The 17,805-nt window shown below is 50.9% G+C and overlaps 1 protein-coding gene and 1 long non-coding RNA gene across 4 annotated transcripts in view; one reads left to right on the top strand and one right to left on the bottom strand.

Moving 5' to 3' along the window:
• Nucleotides 1–9,866: 9,866 nt before the first annotated feature.
• Nucleotides 9,867–12,376, bottom strand: LOC113930641. The gene is made up of 4 exons (XR_003522569.1): nucleotides 11,994–12,376; nucleotides 10,601–10,792; nucleotides 10,379–10,509; nucleotides 9,867–9,974 (listed from the first exon to the last, which is right to left on the bottom strand). It is a non-coding gene; the product is annotated as an uncharacterized LOC113930641 (long non-coding RNA).
• Nucleotides 11,565–17,805, top strand: part of CD99 (CD99 molecule (Xg blood group)) — a 32,055-nt gene continuing 25,814 nt past the window's right edge. For all 3 annotated transcript variants that reach the window (XM_027607923.2, XM_027607922.2, XM_027607924.2), the window contains exon 1: nucleotides 11,565–11,709. In XM_027607923.2, the coding sequence (XP_027463724.1) occupies nucleotides 11,643–11,709 (67 nt within the window). In that variant the 5' untranslated portion in view covers nucleotides 11,565–11,642. The remainder of the gene's footprint in view (nucleotides 11,710–17,805) is intronic.

Raw genomic sequence — 17,805 nt, 5'->3', positions numbered from 1 at the left:
AACCACAGACCAGCTCACTTGACCTTGACCTCCAGCAAGAATTAACTGTGGAAAGAAACGCCAGAGAGTTGGTTCCCTGTAATGAATGGAACATCTTGTATACCTCCCCTTCCTCCAAAACCAAAGGGATTGCAAACTCCTTGGGGATGTTATTTTGAGCCCTTGGAGGTGAGAGGAAGAATGTTGAGGTCTTGATAAATACTTAAGAAGGTGCGTCTTCTTCGGAGGAGCGTTTGGAGCCGGACGAACCACTCCAAAATCCGGTGTCTTAAAACAATAACCATTGATTTCACTCATAATTCCGTGTCTTGGCACTTGGGGCTGGGATCAGCTGGGCAGTCCTTCTGGGGTCATCCTGACTCACTCAAGAGTCACTGGTCAGCTGCTTGGTGGATGAGGCAGGACTGACTTGTGGCTCAGCCAGGACAGCTCCCCTGGGCTCCATGGACCCTCTCAGACTTGAGCGTATGGCGGCCCGGGAACTCAGATGCTTGGAAATGTTGCGTTCCGTTGACCAAAGCAAGTGACAGCATCAGTTTGGCTAGACGTGGTGGGAGCATGGACTCCACCTGTCCATGGCACAAGCTGCAAAGTCACCCTGCAAAAAAAAAAAAAAAAAAAAAATGCTGAAACGGGGAGGGAGGAAATTAATTGCACTCACTTTTGCAAACCATCTTCACAACATTCAATGGAGCCCCCAAACACCCGATGCCTGAGAAGATGTAGCTCACCCACAGCATGTGTTGAGGACTCCCCAGCCTGGACCATACTCTGCATTTGCAAGACTAACTGTGTTTTGCATTTCTTAGTGCTCTGTTTAAACAGCATCCAAACTCTCTGTGCAGGGATCAAGCTTGAACTTTATCTGGTGTAAGCTGCTGACCTTACTCTTCTGAGACTATCACTGAGATGGAAAAAGGCTGTGCCCGTAAAGGGTGCACTGTGGTTTTGGTATCCCCCAGCAAAGAACACGAAAGAAGAGAACCGTTAGAAGGAGAGATGGGTTGTTTTCCCCCATGCACTCATGTCAAAACTTTCCTGCCCACAAGACATATCACAGGAAACCATCCACTCTTGACCAAACGTCGATGATTTGTGGCCATCCTGTGGTGTAGAAGGGTCTTCCAAACAACAACCAGCGGCTCTCACCAGCCATCATCCCTAACCGGACATACGTCAATCCCAGGCAGATTGCTTTGGTGAGCTCTGGAAAAGCCAGGGAAACTGGCAGGAAGAAATGGGGATTTTTAGCTTCTGGGGGGAGATAGTAAATGTTCCAAAAAGTTGGAAATACATTCTTTATTTGGCTCACAAATAACCCTGATCTGAGCAAGAAATAATAAATTCCTCCCTTCCCAAGCTCTCTGGAAAGGTTCCCCTTCTCTTTGCACTGCAAGCTAAGGCTCTCAAAATCTCTGCAGAGACCTGGGGGCTTCCCAGATTTCCTCTTGTTCCCCCACCTCTGCCCCATGAAGCCATCCCTTTATTCTGCCTTCAGTTAGCTACCTGTGTGAACTTTCAGTTAGCTACCTGTCTGAACCGAACCTCAGCCTACAGTCATCTGCCTTACAGTGTTGCTGAGATTTCCGTTTGTCTGTGGACGAAGATGACACTACCTGGTAAACACGCAACGTCCATACCCATCTGGTTCCAGGCTACTTTCCCAGGCAGACCTCCCTATCCTTTCCCCTACTCACTGCATGCCATGGAGGTTCTCCCCCGGCATCCGCATTATTGCTCATGCAGGGAAACTCTCTAGAATGCATCCCCACCCTCTCTCTATCTGGAAACCCCCTAAGAGTCTTCCAAGACATGGTTTAAATGTAATCTCCTTGGTGAAACATTTCCAAACCCTCGGACGTGGTCTCTGATTTCTCTTCCTTCCCATGGTGCTCTGTGCTCATCTGTACAACACACCGTATTGTGTAGACTGTAGAGGGTTTTCTAGGATCCCTCAAGAGACCCAATGGGCCATTTGCTAACAGGTGGAATGATTTATTCACCCTCCCATGCTCAGTACCTAGGTCAAGATCCTCAGCACACCATATGCTAAATAAATGTGTGCCGGATATATGAACCTAATTTTCACGTGGTCTTGCATTAGATCCCGCAAACCAGAACATGCTTGGGCCAGCTGTCCCGTCTGCTGTGATGCACATACTGTGGATATTTCTGTCCCACATCCACTTCTAGAATCTTACCATTCCCCATCTCTTGAAATTGGCCACATATTTGTGTCTGCTTTGATAAAGAGACACTGCATAAAGGATGAGTTGGTTTTCTCTTTCTCTCCTTCTGGAAGGTCACCGTGGGAACCCAGCCATCATGATGTAAGGAACCCCAAACCACTGGGTAGGTGTTCTGTCTCACCAAACGTCTCAGCCGGAGCTGATTTCATGGGCTAGCAATCTGTGCAGTTGGGCCTGCTCTCAGAAAGGGCCTCCATGCTTAGCTTACTGCCCCACTGCCACCATCTAGAAATTCTTAATGAAGTTTGGACAAGGGGTCAAAGTTGGCCTAGCCCCTGCCAGGTTGCAGATTTTTTTTTTTTTTTTTTTTTAGCAAAATGCATGTGTGGCTGCTCTAAAACACGAAGTTTTCGGGCAGTATGTGACACAAAACTGGAACCGTGACACATCTTAGAATTAACATGTATGTTAACTTTTGCCATGTAACGTTTTCATATGTATATCGACACACGTGTTCTGTGTGTCTGTGTGTCTATGTGTGTGTCCTTGTAGGATAAAGAAGATGACCAGGAGCTTCCTTATCTCAATACGTAGCCTTTTGTGGTGCGCTCTCTTTTGCTTTGATGCATTCAGTTGAGTAATGTCCCATCCAAAGTGCAGTGTGTGTGTACGTGTTCGGCTTCTGGCCAGGTGCTGAGGTAGAAGCACCACTGAGACTGCTCATGGCCGAGAGACTCAGATACACACAAATACACAGAAATAAATTCATACAGCTGTTGTGCCATTGTTCTGTGTTTTGGGAAACCGTAGGACAATTCCTCCCGGCCCATCACCATGACCATCATGGCCAACCTTTGTCATGGAGAAGACCCCACTCCAGGTCCCGGACCCAGGGCTGCAGCCCACAGGGACTGCAGACTTAGTCACAAAGACGACTCATGTTTCAAGTGCAGTTCAGCACTCTCCCCTTATCTGCGGTTTGGGAAACAGGTAATCCTCCTGAGGGATCACCGGAAGGTCAGCAGGAGCCTAATTCTAGGTCAGCAGGCCTACGTCATCCACCTCACTTCATCTCATCACATGGACATTCTATCATCTGAAGTCGTCACAAGAAGAAGAAGAAGGGTGCATACAGATGAATATGGTATTTTGAGGGAGACAGAGAGAGACCACATTCTCATAACTTTTATTACAGTGTATTGTTCAGATTATTCTATTTTATGATTAGCTATTGGGTTTTTTTTCCCCTCTGTTTGTTTGTTTTTAAGTGGGCTGTGTGCACAGCGTGGAGCCCAACACAAGGCTTAAACTCACGACCCTGAGATCAAGACCTGCCTTGAGATCAAGAGTTGGATGCTCAACCCACTAAGCCACCCAGGTGCCCCTGATTAGTTACTGTTAATCTCAGGCTGTGCCCGATTGATAAAATAAACTTTACCAAAGGTATGCATGTTTAGGGAAAAATATAGCGCCTATAGGGTTTGGTACATTCTGCAGTTTCAGGCATGCACTGGGAGCTTGGAACATGTCCCCTGAGGAGGAAGGGGGACTCCTGTACTCTGGGAAATGGATTTGTTCTTGATTCCAAGCCAGACTAACCACGAGCTTTAGCTCCTTCAACAAAGTAGTTGTTTGTATACTATGCAGCTTCACTGCATCTTTTGATTTCCGCAGGGGACCCAACCTACGTTACATTTAAGAGGGGAAAAATATATATACACATAAGGTTCACACATGAACTTTTTGCTAAATTAATTAAATTACTGTTTTTAAAATAAACTGGACCACTGACGGGCACAGACCATGAAGTTTCTAATGTAAAAACTCCAGTTTACAACACGCTTTTTATCTTTGGTTTCTGTGAACAAACACTCTGAGGAAAATGCCAGTGGTTTGGAGGCAGTCAAGAGGCAGTCAGGTACAAACAGCCTGGATTTAGAATCAAAAAGTCTTGGTTCTAATCCCAGCCTGCCACTCATGAGTTCCATGGGCCCAGGAAGTTTCCTCATCGACAGAAGTGGGCTAGTCAGTCCAATGCCCCTACATCATAGTTGTTTCCCAATGTGAAAGTAAGTTATAATACAGCACAATGATGTCTGGTACAAGGTTCACTTGTTTGTTTATCCATCCCTTTCTCCATCCATCCATCCATCCATCCATCCATCCATCCATCCATCCATCCAGTTATCCATCCATCCATCCATCCATCCATCCATCCATCCATCCAGTTATCCATCCATCCATCCATCCATCCATCCATCCAGTTATCCATCCATCCATCCATCCATCCATCCATCCATCCATCCATCCATCCATCCAACCATCCATCCATCCATCCATCCATCCATCCAGTTATCCATCCATCCATCCATCCATCCATCCAGTTATCCATCCATCCATCCATCCATCCATCCAGTTATCCATCCATCCATCCATCCATCCAGTTATCCATCCATCCATCCATCCATCCATGCATCCATCCAGTTATCCATCCATCCATCCATCCATCCATCCATCCATCCATCCAGTTATCCATTCATCATCCATCCATCCATGCATCCATCCAGTTATCCATCCATCCATCCATCCATCCAACCATCCAACCATCCATCCAGTTATCCATCCATCCATCCATCCAGTTATCCATCCATCCATCCATCCATCCATCCATCCATCCATCCAGTTATCCATTCATCATCCATCCATCCATCTACACATCCATCCACTTATCCATCTATCCATCCACCTACTCATCTATCTATCTATCATCTATCTATCTATCATCTATCCATTCTACCATCCATCCATCCATCTGTCCATCCATCTATCCACCCATCTATCCACCCACATATCCACTGACACTTCCATCTACCCATCTTTCCACCTACCATTCTACTGACTCAGGAGATTTCTCTTCAATATCTATTCAACAGGCACCATGTATGATGGCCAGACACCACTTAGCTGTTTTGACTGCCCATAAGGAACTCAGAGCAGGTCTCTATTATAAACTGGGCCCAACCTCTGGTAACAAAGACCAGAAAGAAAAGTGTTTTAAATACGACTGAAGCAAATCTGACTTTTAGGAAAAAAAGAGAAGATAAAAATTTACTTCTCTCTCCCATAAACGATGTCAAGAGAGTCAGATCAGGACCGTTATGGCCATTCTGCAGTGCCACCAGCAACCACAACTGTTTTTCTCACCATGTTCAGTCATCCTTCAAGGGTAGCTCCCACCCTCTGGGTTACCTCCTTCTCCAGGCTGGCTGCTGGAGCTCCAGGCATCTCCTTGATATTCCAGGCAAGCACAAGACGAAGCAAGGAGAGGGCCTAAAGGGCACCTGGCCATCCATCCATCCACCTTTTAAGGAATGTTTCAGAAGTTTTCTCTGACAATTTCTGCTTACATTTATTTTATTGACCAGAACTTACTTTTTGGTTATACCCAGCTGCAAGGGAGACTGAGGAAATGGTCTTTTAGCTGCCATATTGCCAACATCCATAAAATCAAAGTCCCTTCGTATGGAAGAAGGTGGAAGGGATATGAGATGCACGTGTGGTCTTGCACGCACACAAGATGAGTGGATGGATGGATGGATGATGGAGATCTACATGTAAAGGTGCGGACATTTATACACATGCATACTCTGTGCGTGTGTCTCTGTGTGTGCCCACCTGCACCCTTACAGACCAAAGGTAATGATAAGAAAGCTTCATTATCTAAATACTCAGCTTTTCATGGCAAGCTCATTTTTGTTTTGCTTGCATTCAGTGGAGTAATTAGGCATCTGAAAGGCGGTCTCTCTGTGCTGGGCTCTCAGCCAGGTGCTGAGATACAATAAAAAATGAGACTGCTCAAAGACTTTGGGGAGACTGAGATATGCACAAATAAATACATGTAAACCAAGGGCTATTAAAACTAAACACTGCTCTCCGAGGCAGGCCTATGACTGCTTGATTTCACTGCTGTATTCCATAGAGTGGGCCTTCGGGTCGTTGATGAGTGGCTGAGGGTGCTAAAGAATTACTGAGAAGAGGGACCCCAAGGAACTTGGGGAAGGCAAGCCTGAGGAGAGGGAGTAGGAGTTGGGTAGGTCGGGACTCAGAGGAGGGAAGTGCTGGGGGGCTTTGCCCTGGTGAAAGCATCCTGGCCAAAATGTCTAGCGCTGCCCAGGCTTGAAGATCAAAAGCTGAACTTTGAAAGAGCAGCAGAGCCGATCTGATTCAGGGTAAGACGCTGGTTATATATGCACCAGATTGGAAATGTGTCAGTTTTCACTGACTATCCAAGAATAATTCAGATATCAGGAGAAAGTCTGGCAGACAAGATTTGGTGTGACTAGGAGCTAAGAACATCGATTGAGCCATCGATCCGTCATCCATTCATCCATCCATCCATCATCCATCCATCCTTCTACCCTTCCATCCATCATCCATCCATCCATCCATCCATCCATTCACTAACCATCCATCCATCCACTAACCATGCATCCATCATCCACACATTCTTCTATCCTTCCATCCATCCATCCATCCACCTACTAACCATATATCCATCATTCATTCATCCATTCTTCCATCCATCCATCCATCTACTAACCATCCATCCTTCTACTAACCATCCAACCATCTACTAACCATCCATGGATACTAACCATTATCCATCCATTCTTCTATCCTTCCATCCATCCATCCATCCACCTACTAACCATATATCCATCATTCATTCATCCATTCTTCCATCCATCCATCCATCCATCCACTAACCATCCATCCATCCATTCACTAACCATCCATCCATCCACTAACCATGCATCCATCATCCACACATTCTTCTATCCATCCATCCATCCATCCATCCACCTACTAACCATATATCCATCATTCATTCATCCATTCTTCCATCCATCCATCCATCCATCTACTAACCATCCATCCTTCTACTAACCATCCATCCATCTACTAACCATCCATGGATACTAACCATTATCCATCCATTCTCTACCCTTCCATCCATCCATCCATCCATCCACCTACTAACCATATATCCATCATTCATTCATCCATTCTTCCATCCATCCATCCATCCATCTATCTACTAACCATCCATGGATACTAACCATCCATCCATCCACCCATCTCCCCGTTGACCTGTCCAGAGGTGACCCGGGAGGGAAATCAGGCTCCATCTCTTCAAATGGCCATCATCATATTCCAGGAGCTAGCTCCTTCCTGAAGTTAGGGCCACACTCTGGTGGCGTTCCCCCACATTTTCACTCTTACAATTTTAAAATCCGTTCACCTCCAAGTTTGAAAGTAATGCAGATGCAGTGCAGAGAGTTTAGCAAGTACGGATAACAAAGACATCCCTCGTGTTACAACAAATAATCAGGGCTATAGGTTCGGCGTGTATCCAGCGATGTTCTCCTACACACCAGAGAGTGTTTTGATGCAATGTGGATGGGTTTAGGCTGTGCTTTTTTCATTGACGAGGACTTGCAAACCCTTCAATGTACCTCAGTGCTTTCAAAAGTATGCCATTTCCTGGCATACATGGATCGCCTATCGCTTCTGTTGCTTGATGTGTGGGTTGTGGGACGTTTGTGCATTTCTGCTGTTCTCTTGTTGTAAATAATACTCTTACAAGCAGAGGTTGACAGGGACTGAATGGTTGCATCCCTCCAGAAATTCACGTGCGGAAGCGCTGAGCCCAGTGGGTGGGTATCAGCAGGTGGGGAACAGTGACAGGTGACAGGACAGATATGTGCGGTACTTTGGAATAACAGTAGCCCCCGCCAGCTCAACAGTGCCCCTTCCCAGAACCAGAACAGAGTGTTGTTCTCCCCTCTGTCCAGCTGGGTAAATGGAGCCTGGGGTTGTGGGGTTCATGCTGAAGACCTGGGCCAGCCCGGGCAGGGCTCTGCTTCCAACTCCAAGTGCCTGGTCTCATGCTGGGCTCCCTGCTGCCTCCCTGACCCATTCCCTGGCATGCAGTAGGAATGCCACCCTGATCCCCTCCCCGGAGCCAAGCAGTACTTTGGGACCCCTTGTTTGGACAGAAAACCAATGGCAACACCAAGCAAACAAGAGAGGCACATACCTAGAGCATCCAGTGCTGCTGATGAGAGCAGGACCCTGCCCAGTGCACCCCAAACCATGCATCCTGGGTGATAGAGAAACAGGGAGACGTGCCCCAAAGTGAGAGCAGGCTGTTCTCCCTGGAAACCGATTTCCCCAAAATCATTTTTCAGAAAGAGAGAGAGACAAGAAGGGGGGAACAGGTGTTGGCAGATACGGTGAGGGGTCCCCAGGGAAAGAAAGACTAGGCACAGTTTTCTTATCAGAAGACATGACATAGGGCACCTGGGGGGCTCAGTCAGTTAAGCGTCTGCCTTCGGCTCAGGTCACGATCTCAGGGTCCCGGAATCGAGTCCCACATTGGGCTCCTTGCTCAGTCGGGAGTCTGCTTCTCCCTCTCCCTCTGCCCCTTGTTGTGCTCGCAGATAAGTAAATAAAATCTTTAAAAAAAAAAAACAAAAAACAGAAGACACGTCATTTTAGGTACCCCCCAACCATTTTGTGATCTATTGCCAATCAGCTCGACCCAGCCCTGCACACTTCTTGCAGAACTTCCTAGGACATCAGCATGACAAAAATATACAAAGGCTCAGTAGTTAATGATTTTTTTTTTTTTTTTAGGGGAATGAAAGAATGGAAAAACAGTCTCTACCCAGCCAATAGAATCGGGAGAAAGGAAACCAGGTGTACAACTCCCCTCATTGTGTGAAGAGTCAAGATTGCCCTGGTGCACATTCCTGAGTCCCTTCGACGGGGTTTTAAACCCCTGTGAGCTCCCCAAACAGCAGACTGGCCAGAGCCAGAGTATTGATAATACTGAGCCTCGCTGACCCTTGTGAGTTCCATCGCCTAGGACCTGGACTCTGACACCTTAAGATGACTTCTGCCCCGGGTCCCCCACCTCGCAAGCCCTGTCGTGATCATGCATACACCCTGAGCTTCAAACTCTCCCCGTTTTGTGGTTCAGAGAAGGCACGGCTTTGGGAAATTGCAAGTAAAACCCTTCTTTTTGCTGTTCTTTGGTTTGGTTGTTTCTTTTGACTCCAGGGTCACAAAGAGGAGACCTCAGTTTTGGGTTACAGTGGGGACAGAGTTTTCCCGAAGAGATGGAGACAGGTCCCCAGTTTCCTGCAACCCGGAAAGGCCTCTTGGAATTTCTCCCCTAGACAGGTTTTCCTTTCTGCAAACTTTTCTTCGGACAGCCGAGGTTGTCTCCCACCCTCACGCCCTCCGTGGATACGGTCTTTTCTGTTCTGCTTTGTAAGTTTACTTTTTTCTCTGTCCATTGGGTTCTTAGGGTCCCCACTGAGACCCATTTTCCAGGTCAATAGACAAAGTCCAATGGTCAACAAAGGATGCTCTGTAAAAGGTGGGAAAAGGGCCAGTCTGTAGGTTTGTGCATGTGTGCATGTGCACGTGTGTGTGTGTGTGTGTGTGTCAAAACCGCTCAGACCTCCCTCCTATCCTGAGTTCGAACCCCATAATGCACGCATAGCAAGACGCCTGCTCCAAAAGGAGCTTCCTCCCTCCTCCCTCTCTAGGTCTTGACATATGCCCTTCAAAGATCTCTTCTGCGGCACTTGGATACAACTCAGGAGGTTTCTTCAATTAATTTAATTTTTATTCTGGAGCTTAGAGCTTCTTGATGCTCTCAGAGCATCTGCAAAAGATGACGGAAATTTTCATTTTGAGCCAAGGAAGGTGGCCCTTAAAAAAAAAAAAAAGGCCAAGTCAACTTAATGAATTAGAAAGAGAAGTAACCAAGATGCGTGTCGGTTTGAACATAAATTAAAAAAAAAAAAAAGTGAAAGCCTAGCTTTTAGTGCAAGTGACAATGCATATTTATGATAGCTGATGATGAGGACCTAGCCCCTCCAGGATAAAAGGCGAGACCAGGCTGCAGAATGTGCCGGAACGTTTAGGGTGGTGTGGACAGCACAATTTCAGCCATGGTACAGCCCAAGGGACCAAGGTTAAAGATTGTCCAGGTTTAGGTTTTATTTTGAAGGGGTGACAGGCCTGAACGGGAAGGTTCCCTGGACGAGGGAGGGGTCTTTGCATTTCGACTTTGGCTCAAAGCACCTGTGGTTTCTTTCAGGGTGCTGACCTACCTCAAAGTGCCAAAATGGCTGCAGCAGCTCCAGCATCCCTTTGCTGCCCAAGAAGAGCCTCCCGTGTGCCCAGGCCCAGGGTCCACACGCTGCACTGGCGGGTAGAAAACAGGACACCTCCAAGCCTCCAGCTGTGTGTGGTCAGACGGATGCCTTTTTAAGTTAAGTGTCCCTGCACTTGCCCCAGGCGGACCCCGGGGGGTGCAGTCTAGTGCGTCTGACCTGCGCTGTGTCTGTCTGAGCCAGGTAGGTGGCCCTAAGGTGACCGGATGCCCGGGGAGGAGGGGCCCTGACTCTTGCAAGGGTGAGGAGAGCGCGCTGGGTTGGAGCTCGCCGGTATGGGGGTAGGGTGTGCAGGGTGGAATGCAGGAATCTGACTCAGGGATTTTCCCCGCTTCTGAGATGTTCTGTACCCTGAAAGAACACGGAGAGAATATTAAGCTAACATTTCAATAATAAAGAAAAATACTGATAGTCTGGGACAGGGACCAGCCCCAAGACTGGGGTTTGGACCCTGGCCAGAGACCCACCGGGGCGCCAGCCGCCTCCCAAGGGGAACGGGAGGGGTTTCCTGCTTCCCCCCTTCTGCGTGCCCACCCCCCAGCTTGCGGTGGGGAGAGGCTTCGGGGAGGCTCCTCCCGGGGAGGTCCCTGTTGAGACTGGGGAGGAGGGGGTTGCCGTGTGCCTCCAAAGCCCCCACCCCTGTTCCAGGCCCTGTCAGTTCAGCCTGGACTTTGGGATGGGACTGGGGGCTGCCCCCCCCCGCCCCCGGCCAGGGAACCGCGGTTCCAGGGAAAAAGAGCATTTCTCTTTGCCCCCCTTGGAGGTGGCACGCGGTCCCCGTTAGGAGTTAGGAGCAGGGAGGGGGTTTACAACGGAGGTTTCGCCCCCAAGAACGCGGATCCCGTTAGGGGCTGTAGACACAAGGAGGGGCCCCCACCTTCTGAACAGGGAGGGGATCACTTGCTCCCTTCGGGGCCGCCTGGGGTCGTTAGGGGCGGGTAGGGGGCCCTCACTTCCCGAATGGGGAGGGGGTCACCCCCGCTCTGAGTAACCAGGTCTCCCCCGCTTGTCCACTCCCCTGCGCGGGGCCCCGCGCCCGGGGTGTCCTGGGCTGCGGGCGGGGCGCGCGGAGGCCAGGGCGGGGCCACAGGGCGCCCCCCCACCTCTCCCTCCGCCGGCCCCGCCCCGTGGGCACTGCAGCCGCCGCCGCCGCCCGCGCGCCCCACGACCGGAACAGTTCCTGCGCGGCGCGGGGCGCACCATGGCTCGCCGGGCCGCCCTCACGCTGCTGCTGGTCGGCCTGCTCAGCACCCTGGTGCCCGCCTGGGGTGAGCGATTTGGGAGACCTCGGGGCGGGGGGGGGGGGAGGGGGAGCTGGCGGAGTGCCCCGGGGGCGCCGGCCGGCCTGGGGACCCGCATCCGGACGCGCGCGCCGGGACCCCAGGGAAGGCCGCGGGGGCGCCCTGCCGGAGGCGGGCCTAGGGGAACGCAGCGGGGACCCCGGGCCCTCCTCCCCGCCCGGGCGGAACGCGCCGTGCCAGCGGGTAGCCAACGCCCCAAGGAGGCGGCCTCAGGGCCCTCCAACTTTTTTCCTGGGCGGGTTTGGACTTACTCCAGAGGCGAAATGCAGCGTGTGTTTTCAAACTCACAAACTCCGGTAGTTGGAGGCACTTGGCTGGGAGCCGGTGGCGCTTAGGTGCCCCCGGCCCGCGTGTGCGCCCCTGTGCACCCCTGCAGCGGCCCCGGGTCCCCCCCGGCGCACCCCGGGCCCCCGGCTTTGTTTGTGCGCGGGGAGCCACGCCCTGCGTTCGGGCCTAAATTTGGACGCGGCTGTGCAGCCTGCAACCCCGCGGAGCGGGGGATGGGGGTAGTTTAGAACAACTTGGCGCGCTGGACGCGTTCGGAAACACTGTGTGCCCAAGCCTCCTCGGGGACTGGGGCGCTCGCTGCGCGCGCGGTGGAAGGAAACGTGTTCTCCGCAGACTGCCGGGTGTGCTCCAGGGGAGACTTCAGAAAACACAGAACAAGTGTCAGGACAAGGGGAGGCCCGGGGACCTCCTCTCCCTACCCCCCCCCCCCCCCCCACTTTACGCCCAGGCGGCCCAGGCCTGTTTCTGGCAGTTGCCTGTTTTCCTGTCGCTCTCCTTTTAAAGGGGAAGTTGCCATGCTCTTTCTGTCTCTGTCCTTTGAAAAGGAAAGCTCGGATTTTTCCTGGGCGTAGCATTTTGAAAGCTTTCCCCCACCTAACGGTTATTTCCTTGTGTCGCAGCCCCCCCCCCCCCCGGGGGACGGTGGCCAGACTGTTAAGTGGACAGCCGGGCGCACGGCAGAGTAGTTTCAGGACCCGTCTGCTCCGAGGTGGACACGTTTTGCAACCAGGAATCATGACCCAAGGCCTGCGTGGTGCTGGGAATTTCCCCCTCTGTTGGGGCACCTCCAGCTGTGTGCTGGGGCTTGACTTTTGCGTCCTTGGCACCCTGGTTGTTTGGGGGGACCATTTGTGAATTGATGTGGGCGCTTTTTAAATAAGCCCGGTGCCCTCTGGTGGCTTCAGGGGGGTTAAGCCTGGTCCGGGGGGGGGTGGGGGGGCGGTACATCTTGGAACATTTTACAGCCCGCCGGGGAGGGCCTGGCATGGCTATCCAGTTTCTCTCTTTCGTCCTGAAGAAATGTCCTTTCTTCCTTCGGCTGTGGCTGGTCCAACAGCAATGGGTTTGTTCCCCATCCCCCGCAATGGCTGTCTTTCGGCTATTGGTTCGCATGACAGCTGCTCAGAGGAGTTTTCATTGATCCCTCTGGGTGTGTGTTTCTGCACTTTGCCTTGAGCACCTCCGGTGTGCGGGGTTCCAGGGAGGGAAAGCCAGCCTCACGCCAAAACAGCAGAGAAAGGTTGGAAGGATGGAGCTTTAGTACCTGTTGATCTTTCTGAGGATGCACAACCCCCACCCCAACCCACCCACCCACACACACAAACACAGACCTCCCTACCTGATCCTTCTGGGGTTGGGGGCAGGAACCAGCCCTTCCAAAAGATACAAATGCAGGTTTTTTGTTTGTCTTAATCAGGAAAGTGCTTTCCAGTTGGTGAAGGTCAGAACACACTTTCCTATAGAAATACATGTTTGGAGTAGTTTGCACAATGGCTATAAAAGCCCATTGAGCGCGGGGACAGACCTTTGCTTTTACTAGCATGGGCGGGGCCGGGGGGGGGTATTTCAAAGTCCTCAGGACCCAGGGCCCCTCGGTTCCTGTCTTTCTCCGGAGATTCCCATGGAATGGTGGGAGGGATGAAGGCGACCTAAAGAGGCGGTTTCACCTTTCATGGAGCTGGGTCTTCCCCACCCCCGGGATACTTGGAAATGCCTGGGGATGGGTGTTTTTTTTTTTGGTTTTGTCTTTTTATTTTTTTGAGGTGTGACACCTGGGGGAAAGGGTGCATGGCAGGTGGTGGGTGGAGACCAGAGACTCTGCTCAACACCGAACCATGCACAGGATGCCCCACCCCAGAGAGTCATGCCGCCCCAAATGTCAGAATGTGGGCTTGGTTTCTCCAGTTTCCTGACGAAGGCTCTGGTCTCCGCCTCGTGGGTATGGCTTTCGCGGTCCCGCCTGTTTGCCAAGGACACTGACTGCCTGCCCTTTGGGCTCTTATAAAACTTAATTGTACTTTGTTGACCTGTGTGCGTTGGTGCTTTTTTCTGTTCTCAGTTTAGGAGGCTAATGCTTTTTTTTTCTCTTTTTTTCATGTCGAGATAGGAAAATACTGGATTTTTGTAGATTTTTTTTCCTTCCATCTGGATGACATCTTGGCTGCCTGCTCTGACTTAGAACAGAATATGGCTAATAGAGCAGTATAACCAATTCAACATGAAGGGGTCCCAGCAGGATTTCGTGGACGGAATCTGGCCTTTTTCTCAGGGGATGGCTTCCCCCCATGGGACCCTGAGTAGCACACATGTGGGCATCATGGTGTTTCCACCTCCTGAGATTTTCCAATGCACGGTGGCTTCTTTTAAGGGGAAAACAATCCCACGTGTCTTACGACTTACAGACAGGGTAGAGCTTTAAGACGGATGTGTGTTTGGAGGCTCAAAATTACTCAGCATTCCGGGGGTGCCTGGGTGGCTCCGTCAGTGAAGCATCTCACTCGTGATCTCAAATCAGGTCTTGATTTTTGGGATCGTGAGTTGGAACCCCTCTTCTTAAAAAAGAAAATTAGTCAACATTGTGGCTCTACCTGGGATCATTCGGATGCCCAGAGACTGGAGCAGTGTTTTGTAGGATGCCCAGCCTTTGTGGGGGTCGGAGAGACACACGGGACACAAGACATGTCCATGTGTCCTCGTGTGCTTTGTTTTAACGTCTGGGCGTCTGTCCCAAGTGAATCAGCAGGGACTGCTCTGGGACATCCTTTGCTCCCTTGCCGTCTCATGGTGGATGACGGAGCATGTGTTTAGGGAGGGATCTCCAAAAGTCCTTTTAGGGGCAAGGGGGATACAGTGCTTTGGGAAGTGCTTTCTCCAGACAGAGGTGCATTTTCTGAACTTCTGAGGACACACCCTTGAGGATGGGTAGAACTGCCCCCAAAGAACAATGGCATCCACACGGAACTTATAGGACCCAGGCTTGCCAACTCTTTCCTGGTGGTGGTATTTGTCGGGGAAATCTGCAAGGGGACAGGAAGGTTGTTGTGGGGGGTGGTAATTACAGGAGACAGCTCCCAACCCAGACGGCTTTTCCACAGAGGTAGAAGGGGGCAGAACGCAGGGTGAGGATGGAACACGCATGAAACCCCAATCGCGGGCGATCCGCTGGGGTGGCGGACGCACGCAGCAAGTCCTCCTGCTTGCACGTGGCTGTGCGCAGATGCCCTGTCATACGCGAGAGCGGGTATTTAGCTACTGCAAACATTTCCATATGTTTGACAAAGACAGAGAACGTCTGAAGGGAAGGGCAGGCCTTCTCTTATGTTTCTCCTGTGTTTGCAACGGGGACTCTTCTTTTTCATTTCTATTCGCCCTGAAACCTTACAGTGCAGGGACCCACGTAACCCACAGGGCGTTTCTACCCCAGTTAGCGGCTGTCAGGATTCGGTTATGTCCGCCCCGCTGTGGGAGAGAAAGCCGTGTGGACTGTCGGCGATCTTGGTGCTGCCATGCTGCCTGGACGCCTTGGGTGGTTCCATCCAACACCAGAGGGATGCGCGTTCCCCTGTGTGCCAGTGTCTGGGACTGAGAGATGGTCACTCACCAAAGTTCTAGTTGTATTTAGGGAATTCGTAGTATCTTCCACACGCCTAGAGACACAACACTTCCCTTTCTTGAGTTTCTTGTTCTTCACTGGCGTGGTTGTTAGACCAGTTTAGGCAGATGGCACATGGGTGTGTTTCAGCTTTGTCTTGGAGTGACTCAACGTTGCCACGATCCCTCGTGTGCCCTCTCTCGCTAGCCGTGTTATTAAAAATCCCCTAAACAGGAAACCAGATACATCCTTTTTCCTGCCCCCACCCCCGAGTCGGTCGCAAGCCCGCAAACCAGTGTGTTTCTCCAACGGTAGCTTGGGATGCACTGATGGCCGAGAGTTCCATGGGCAGCCAGCAGCACTGATGACAAGAAGAAAATTCACTAGAGGCTAAAGCAGCCATGTGTCTCATTGGGAGCCCGGCGGAGTGAGCATCTGTGAGGCTTTTGTTCCGTTTCTCTGTGTCTGGGTGGCCCGGGCCAAGATATAAAACGGATTTATTGCCCTGGACGGCAGGTAGAAGGCTTTCAATATACTCGCAGATCCAAAGCCCCTGCAAATCACTTTCCTTTCTCCACTTGGAAGATTTGGATAGGCCCCCTTCGTTTTGGAAGATTTGGATAGGCCCCCTTCGTTTTGGGAGTTTTGGATAGGTCCCCTTCGTTTTGGAAGGTTTGGATAGGTCCCCTTCGTTTTCGGATGCATTGTATTGTATCAGGAACTTCGCAAAGAGGAACATAGTTGCTCCAAGGGAGTGCTTTCTGAAACAACATAATAATTGTAAGTCCTTAAATGAACTGCCCTCCGGGAGAAGGGGGCTGAAGTAGCAGAGTAGCTGCATTCCGATGCTCTGGAAGGCATTACTCATCCCGACACAGCACGGCCAGAGATTTCTGGCTGCTTTTTTTCAGCGCTGCCTTTGCCACGGCCCCCGTGTGCTGGTCTGATTGCTGCGTGGCAAGCGTAAGGGATGCAGCGTGGAAGACGCATGCGTTCGCTGGGGCGCACCATGGACCAGTGTTACACATGGACAAAGTATAAATAGATGATGTTGTCTTGAGGGCAGAGGGTCTTGGAGCCATGTCGATTTTATAAATCCTGCAAGAACCCATCTATTCCCGGTTTCCTTCTGAGGCTGTTAGCTGTGTTCTCTTAGTGGAGGGCATGGGCTCTGTGCTCAGTGCGAACGGAAACTGTGGTGTTTGCCCCAAACTCGGCACAGAGTGTACCCCAACGTACCCCAACAGGATGAAGGGAGACCGTAAGGGGAATGGTCAGCTATCTGAGGCAGACCAACACGGTGTGGCAGGAAAGGAAAGATGTGCTGGGGTTTCGCTAAGCAGGACGTGGTCGTGAACAGCTGACTCTCGCTCGGATCTGGGCTGGGTGCTGCGTAAAAGGTGAGGCCGCGGCCTCTTCCTGCCGGGAAACTTGCTTAAGGACTTGCGGCCTGGCTGGAGTGAGGTAGCACTCGAAGGGTGAGATAGAGGATTGACTGACTGATGACTGATAGGTAGATGATAAATGATAGATATAGTACACATGATGGCTGGCTGGCTGGCTGCATAGATACATAGTGACAGAAAGATAGATACCTAGATAAAAGAATGGGTAGACAAATATATGGATAGACAGACAGATGGACAGATATGATGGATGGATGGGTGGATGGATGCCTAGAATGATGTAGAGGATGGACAGACAGATAGCTGGGTGATAGATGTGTAGCTGAGATGCCCCAGGCTGCCCCAAGTGGCTCCCAGGTGGAGGTGTACATGTCTCCTTGCTCTGCAAGCAGCTGGACTCATCACAGCGAATCACAAGCATATCACCAAGTGACGAACGGGTCAGAATCCACGCATTCTGAGAAGAGGAAGCTGGAATGGAGTTGGGGAAGGGATCTGGGAGTGGGGATGGCAGAGAGGAAGATGAGCCTTAGCCTGGCACCCTGTGTGCGGCTACGGGACAGGAAGTCTCCCCGTCCACGTCTTGGGATGCCAGTGCTACCAGCCCTGAGTCTCTCTCCAGGTTAGGGTTAGGCAGGTAACAGCTTCTAAACCAGGTGCAGCTCGTTGCACCCACAGTGTCTCCGATGCTCTGTATCTGGAACTTCTCATCATTTTCTCCTCAACTTACATCTCCTCCTTCATTCCTATCTTTTGTGATATGGCCATTTGCCCAGA

This window comes from Zalophus californianus, chromosome X, assembly GCF_009762305.2.
Source record: "Zalophus californianus isolate mZalCal1 chromosome X, mZalCal1.pri.v2, whole genome shotgun sequence".
Lineage (NCBI taxonomy): Eukaryota > Metazoa > Chordata > Mammalia > Carnivora > Otariidae > Zalophus > Zalophus californianus.
Note: the sequence above shows the minus strand (reverse complement) of the source record. Positions and strands in the feature narration are given on the sequence as shown.